General features: G+C 47.2%; 1 protein-coding gene across 1 annotated transcript in view; it reads right to left on the bottom strand.

Annotated features, from left to right (window-relative positions):
- The window catches only part of EXOC3L4 (exocyst complex component 3 like 4), a 23,901-nt gene that overhangs the window by 7,625 nt on the left and 9,280 nt on the right, over positions 1-6,996 (bottom strand). The window contains exons 5-8 of the mRNA XM_027893609.1: positions 5,921-6,046; positions 4,575-4,675; positions 2,401-2,496; positions 115-229 (exon numbers count right to left, since the gene is read on the bottom strand). Of these exons, the coding sequence (XP_027749410.1) occupies positions 115-229; positions 2,401-2,496; positions 4,575-4,675; positions 5,921-6,046 (438 nt within the window). The remainder of the gene's footprint in view (positions 1-114; positions 230-2,400; positions 2,497-4,574; positions 4,676-5,920; positions 6,047-6,996) is intronic.

Genomic DNA, 6,996 nt, shown 5'->3' with positions numbered 1-6,996 from the left:
TGCAAAATGAGGTCTAGTTGGTGAGACAAGGGAAGGACAATGGCCCTCAGCTTCTCCAGTGGTCCTGCACATACCCCTTACATTGAGGAAATAACATGGCCAAGAGCCTCTTACCTGTGCTTTTATTTTTAATTTGGTTAGAAAAATATTTGTGAAGTTCCTTGTCAGAGCTGCCAAAATCTTCTGCAGTTCCTCAGTGTCGACGTGAAACTCTCTTTCTAACCCTGACCTAGAGACAGAGACAGAGACCACTAGTGAGTTAATGTTAAAATGTAAACTATTACAGTGACCTAAGCATTTTATCTGGATTGGCATGTTGGATATTATGTTTAAATAAACTCGTGTTTGTAGTACTTCCTCTTGGAAACACTTAATGGGTCAAAGTAATGGCTCCTTTTGCACAATCCTGTGCACAGAAAATGAGTCACAGCTATGACTGTGCTTAAAAACCCCACAGATTTCCTCATCAGATGGGATGGTGCAGCCATGCAAAGCAGTTGCATAGGCTGGTTGCTCTTTCACTTGAGCAACACCTCTGCTAAATGGTCTCCAAGTACCTGGGAAAGCACTGAGGGGCCATGGGTGAAGAAAAAAGTAAATAATAAAGCCAGAGAAGGGAAGGCTGTTGACTCTGTTTCCCCCAGAGCCCATCTGAGTCACTTCACACAATGTCTATCATCAGCAGCTAGGATGGTGACTATGCTTATGGAAACCTGTGAAATATCCTAAGGACAGTGCATCCTTCTGCAAGGTTTCACCCCATGAGGAAGAAAACACCTTCAGAGAGGTTAATGAAATCCCCAGAGTGTGTTGTGGGCTTTGGGGGCATTGTAAACTCCTGTCTTTCTTCTTACTTTCCATCCCTGTCCCACTGTAACACACTTTGGGGGTGAGGGGACTGGAGCAACTGAGGAAGCAGCATCACAAAAAAAAGTCAGCACCAGTGGTGCCCAAGCTTCCCTGGATGTGCCCACATCCACTGCTGTGACCACAGAGAGCAGCAGGTTCCTGCCACTACCCAGTAGATACTTTATAAGTCTGAGGTTGCCCAGGTAGGACTATAAAGCACTCAACAGCATCCCTGTCATGCCAGGCTGGAGCTCAGGGCTGTAACTCCAGCTGGGGTCTGGTTCCAGCATCCAAAAAATCATGCTGTTAGCTCATCTAGTTCTGCCCAGCAACTCATCACCCCAGGCTGATGAATATTTAGCTTAATTCAGGAATAAATTCAGCGGAGCCAATCGGCCACCCAAACGCTGCCAGCTCCCTGCCTGGGGCTGGTGACTCCATTCGCCCCTTCGCCAGTCTCCAGCAGGGAAGGGGAGAGCAATTTTCCGCAGGGTCAGGAGGAGGCAGTGAAAGCCAGCTCCTCGGCGAGGTTAGCATTGCTGGAGAGACCGTGCCATCTAGAGACTTCCCGACGGTAGTGCTCACTGCGGCTGGAGCCGTCGGCTCCTGCGAGACACCGAACACGAAACCGTCTCCGTCCCCTCAGTAATATTTGGCATATAGCAACCCCGCTGGAGGCAGTGCCAGGCAGCAAGGCAGCAAACACGGGCTGGAGATCACAAGCCAAGCTTTTTGGTGGCCAGAGCCCACACATTATTCCTGTGTTGTTTTGCTGGGTTCGCCTCTGAAGCACCACATGTGCATGCCAGAGATGACCCCTGATGCTGAAGAGCCCCTGGGCCTCGGCGAGTCATGTCCCTGCGTGGCTGCAGACCGTCCCCCTGGGGCAGGTGTATGAACAGCACCAATTTTCCGTGGAACTGGCACTGGGGGGCTGTGGCAGCTGTGAGTGGCTGCAGAGTGGGATGTGCAAGGTCATCTTGTGCCACAGCACTGGGCTGAGGGACCAGACCCTGGGACATGCACTCACTGGCACCATCCTACTTCTGGGGAGAGTGATAGTCAGATCTCTGATAGCCAGCACTGACGATACCTGTTCATCAGAGGCCCTTTTCAACACATGACTTGAAATAACTAATTCATGCAAAGTCCTGGAATTTCCAGCTGTTAGCAGCAATGGCAGGGGTTTATTTTCAGGTTGAGTGCTTCCATAGAGTTTCCTCCAGCCCAGTGCCAAAGGCAGCCTTGAGACCGTGTTTCTGGGTTTATACTGCTAACCTCCAGAATAAAACATGGAAAAAACCCTCCTCTGAGACTGAAAATGAGTTTAAAAATTTCATGCAAGCACTGCATCTGTTCATGTTTCTATCTACTCAAGCTTGTGACTTCTATCTGCAACCCTTGGGGAAAATTCCCCTGTGAGGTTAGAAGGGCTGGAAACTGAGCACCCAGCGAGGCACCCCAAGGAGACCTTGGTCTTTCCTTCACAGATGCTGTTACCCTCCCAGACCTCAAAAACATGCCATCTGAGCTCAGAGGGAGTGGACTTACATTAGTTCGTGGAAGCTGTTTATGTAGGCAACAACATAGGCTGCAAAGATGGGGCTGTCCTGGGCAGTGCTCCACGCCGTGAACTCCTTCTCAAACCTGCAGGAAGAGACACTCAGGTAACACTTAATGGTGGGGGGGGACTGAGGATGGCTCATCTTCTGTGTACATGGTGATTTCAGGAGACACCCCTGGCTGTCCCAACCTGTCCCCCCTGTATGCAGACATGTTTTTTCCAGCTGTCACAACTTGTGTGTGCATTGAAGGAAAATAGATGGCAGATAATTACAGGTTTAGGATGCACTTGCCTGAGCAGTTAAGGAGAACTTTTGGAGAGATGCCAGGGATGTGGGCAGGCCAACTCTGACTTTTCCTCATCCTGAGGGTTTAATTGCAGCTGTGGTACTCGGGCTTGTAAGTCTGGGCCTTCATTTCATTGGCTTTTGGGACAATATATTAGGTACCCTCTTAAGCACATCACAGGCAAAGGATTTACCTGAGGGCTGATTTTACAACAGAAGGTGAATAGGAACAGGGCAGCACATCTACCTTTTCCTCCCCATAACCTCGGTGGCAGGTAGCTTTTTTTGTGTGTGTAGCACAGATTTTATGGGTTTGACAGCTGTTTTACAGCCAGGTCCATGCTGATGGCAGGAGGCTGTGTGCTCAGAAAGGCTTTGTCTGATGGTCCCACTCTTTGCCAGGGTAAAGGAACCTGCCCAAGCTGGCCTCAGGCCCTTGTATCTCAAGTTTGATTCAGTTAAAGCTTAAGTTTCAGTGGTCCTTTAATCTGAGAGCCATTGCTGCTCTGGTTTGCACTGTACAGTATTTAAAAAAAAAAAAAAAAAAAAAAAAAAAAAAAAAAAAAAAAAAAAAAAAAAAAAAAAAAAAAAAAAAAAAAAAAAAAAAAAAAAAAAAAAAAAAAAAAAAAAAAAAAAAAAAAAAAAAAAAAAAAAAAAAAAAAAAAGAAGAAACCCAATTAAAAAATAAAAGAAAAATAACTAAAAAAAGAGAACAAAGAAAAGAAGAACAAAGAAAAAAAGAAATAAAAGAGACAAATAAGAAATGGGGGAAAGAAAAAGCCAGAACATCACTGCTGTGTTTCTCCTCAAAAACCCAGGCAAACTTCAAACCAAACAGCTGGTTTGAGCTACCCTGCTCACTCAGGGCGTGGGAAAAAAGTGTAGATCACTGGGCTACTGGAGATGAGGGTTTAGAAGGAAAAGCATTGCCTTTAGCGCAGTTTGGCCCCCTGCCATGCCCCAGGTTCATGATGTGAGAAAGCAGCGTTCAGGCTCCCCACCCATGCTCCTGCATTAACAAACTCCACGCTTGGTGCCTGCCGGAGGTGGGAAACTTCAAAGGTTAATGCAAAATTATTTTTAGTCTTGCTCACAGTTGATTCACCGAACAGCCTCTCTCCTCCGCAGGTCGCTGCTCTGGCAAACATCCATGAGCGTCCCAAACACAGCCCTGACAGAGGGGTCGGAGAATGTGTCACTGTGCTGGGACCCTCTGCGAGCCTAAAACCTTCCCCGGAGCATCCCCGAAGCATGTTGCAGTGGGTAAGATCTGAGGCCGTAACATGGAGACTACCAAGCAAAAAAACACTATTTCAGCAGTCTCCCTTGGACTCTGGGTAAATTTTAAAGAGACTCAGGAGGCAGCCCAGCTGTACGTTTTGCCCAGGTGTAGCAGAGAGGGTCTCGCCATCCATTTTTATGCCCAGAGACATGGCAGGTCAGAGAAAACCCTCTCAGCAGGACTCACCCCAGGACACCTAGATGATGTTTTGGGTAAACTGGCTTTGGGTCTGAGAGGTCCATAACTGCTGCTTGCTCACAGCTGAAGCTGCAAGTGACCACCATCCAATGCACAAAGGTCCTGGATGGATGTGATCACAGTGGTACCATCCCTTTCCAGACAGTAGCTCCTTCCTGGAGCTCTAGCATTAGATTCTGGGACTTGCAAGGGTCCTATCTGAGTCTGCTTATGGCTCCCTCCAGGTTGTTTTGCAGCTTGTTTGTTATTTGGCTCACTGTAATCTTTAATTCTCCCAGGAGCAGGCCTATGCCTGCTTGATACCAGTGCCTGGTCTAGTGCACAGACCTTTTCCCTGTGTTTTTACCAGTGTGAGACTCAAGTGAAAAGAAAGTACTGCCAGGAATGGTGATGACCTTGGTATGAATTCAAGCAGCTCTGTCATGCACAGCTCAAGCATTTTTGTTTCCAGGCTTCTGCTGATAGCTCCAGATAACTTCATGTGCTCGCCGATGATCTAAAAAAGGGCACAAAAAACCCCCAGTGAATGGGACGAGCATGGGTCAAACATCCTTCCCAAGGATCTCATGCAGCTTTGGTTAGTAAGGATGGCTTGCCTAGCCAAGGGGCAAACAGCCAACTTGTTGCCAGGAGATTTTCATTATTCTCTGGCAGTTTTAAAAATTATAATGGAGAATGGGCCAAGAAGCAGCAATTGATCTGTGATATAATCATTCATCCCTAATAGCCTCATGTCTTTTTGCTGTCTGCATGTGAGTTAGAGGAGATGTTGGCTGGAACTCCAATCTGTGCCAGTGCCATCCTCCTCTTTTGGGGGGTTTGTGGGAGGGATCAATCAGCAACCAAAGCCCAAGGGAAGCTGAGCAGTTCCCATGCTAACACCATGATAAGGACAAGCCCCATCCCTAGAGGCCCACACAGGTCCCATTCTCAGGAACAATACTAGGGCAGCACAGAGGGTCAGGCACCACCCTGAAACCTTGTTTGCACTGGAACTCCTCCTGGATTCCCATTCCCACAATCCTGGCTGCACCTTCAGAGTGAGGCATGTTGTAGTCCCATTCTCATGCTTCCTAAGGCCTCCTATCCATCTGCTAATCCAATTCAGACCCACCTTCCCCATGATCACATAATGTGTAATATTCCTCTATGGAAAAATAGTCACGGCAGCAGGCAAAACTCTTTGATTTTCTTTCTCTCTCCCTCTCTTTTTTGTTAGTATTGTTTAATTGAAGTGACTCAACCGATTGAGTGAGGAGAATGAATCCAAACCCCTCCTGGATTTATTACCCTGTAGTCCCTAAAGCTAGTAGGAGCTTTTGTTTTTTGTACTGTTTAAACTGGAGTGGCTTTTACTGCCTACGGCCTTTCCACAGCTTCCACAGCTCCGGGACAAAGTTGCTTTTTAAGCCAAGAGGGTTCTTTTCTAGCAAACCTTTTCTTTCCATCTTTTTTTCCCTTTCTCTTTCTTCTTTCTAATCAAAGAGGTTTAGGGACTTTAAAATCAGTTGCCTATTATGTTGCTGACACAATTGACAGCAGGTTTAATTTGCAGCTAGAAGGCAAGCGGGAGAGCCAGAAGTTGTAATAAATGGCATTTTCTGCTCTAATGTATTCTGCCAGTGCGTGACTTACATAAATTATCACAGGAGGCGGTACCTCCACCCCAGAAGGTAACGATCCAGTTTCCCTGGAGCCACAGAGCCCCCTCCCCTCCACATTACCCCAGCTAATTAAATACCGTTTGAATATCAAAGGAGAGCGAGGCGTGGTAGAGGTTTTCCTTCACTTCTGAATGAACTTCCTTCTCCCACTTCTCTGTGACCTCTAGTCTCAGGATGTTTCCAAAATAACTTTTGATTTTCTCCTAAATGTTAAACGTAGGAAGGAAACATGCAGCTCAGGATAAGGAAGCAAACATGAATACAGAGGCTCACTGCATTTTGCTCCATCGTCACGTGTGTGAGGTTCACGTGTGCAGCATGGAAAGGGGAGCAGAGTCTCAGGTGTTGTTTCAGTCCTGTCAGTCTAAACAGGATCTCAGGAGAAATCAGGAGCTGTGCTGCATGTGAGCAAGGTACTTTCATATCAAAGGAGAGTCATTCTCCTGGCAGGAAATAGTATGTCTGCTGTTTGCTTGATTACAAAGTCCTCCAGCACATGGAATGCACCACGTCAGGATTAAAGATCAAACCAGTCCTCTCCAGTGACACAGCCACTCAAGCAGGCAGCAACACTGTTCAGTCCTGGCTGAAAATCAACCTTGTTGCCGGAGAAACACTGATCTTTCACCAGCATGGTGGAGCAATACTGATTTCATTCAGCTGGGCACCTTGAGCTCATGTTGATCAGTGCCCTATTTCAGAGATAGTTGGCAAGAAAGGTGCCAGCAAGGGTGCCAGCAAGGACTGCAGAAAAACAACTGCAGAAGGGGCTTCCTCAGAGGACATGAATCAGGGGGGTGTCTTCTGGTGGGGATGCCAAAAGTTCTCTGCCTGTAGCAAACCTCAGATGTGCTGGACGAGATGCCACACAGTGACAGTAGCAGCTAAAATGGCTTTACACTTGGCTTTGCAATGCATTCAATCTGCTGAAGCCCAGCTACAACCTTTCATTAAGCCTCTGTCACACTGTGTGGGTCTGGTACAGTCTCTTTGACCCTGCTTGGGTCTCTGAGTTGGTGTTCAGGACCTTTTTGCCTTTGATTAAAGGCCATTCTGTGTGGTGCTGGCAGGACTCAACACCTGGTGGGGTTAGAAAACACAAGGCAGTTGTCCAAGATCTCTGCCTGGGAGGCTGGGGCTCCTGTACCTTCCC

This window comes from Empidonax traillii, unplaced genomic scaffold (assembly GCF_003031625.1).
Source record: "Empidonax traillii isolate 1590-97213 ecotype Southwest subspecies unplaced genomic scaffold, ASM303162v1 scaffold398:size1781980, whole genome shotgun sequence".
Lineage (NCBI taxonomy): Eukaryota > Metazoa > Chordata > Aves > Passeriformes > Tyrannidae > Empidonax > Empidonax traillii.
Note: the sequence above shows the minus strand (reverse complement) of the source record. Positions and strands in the feature narration are given on the sequence as shown.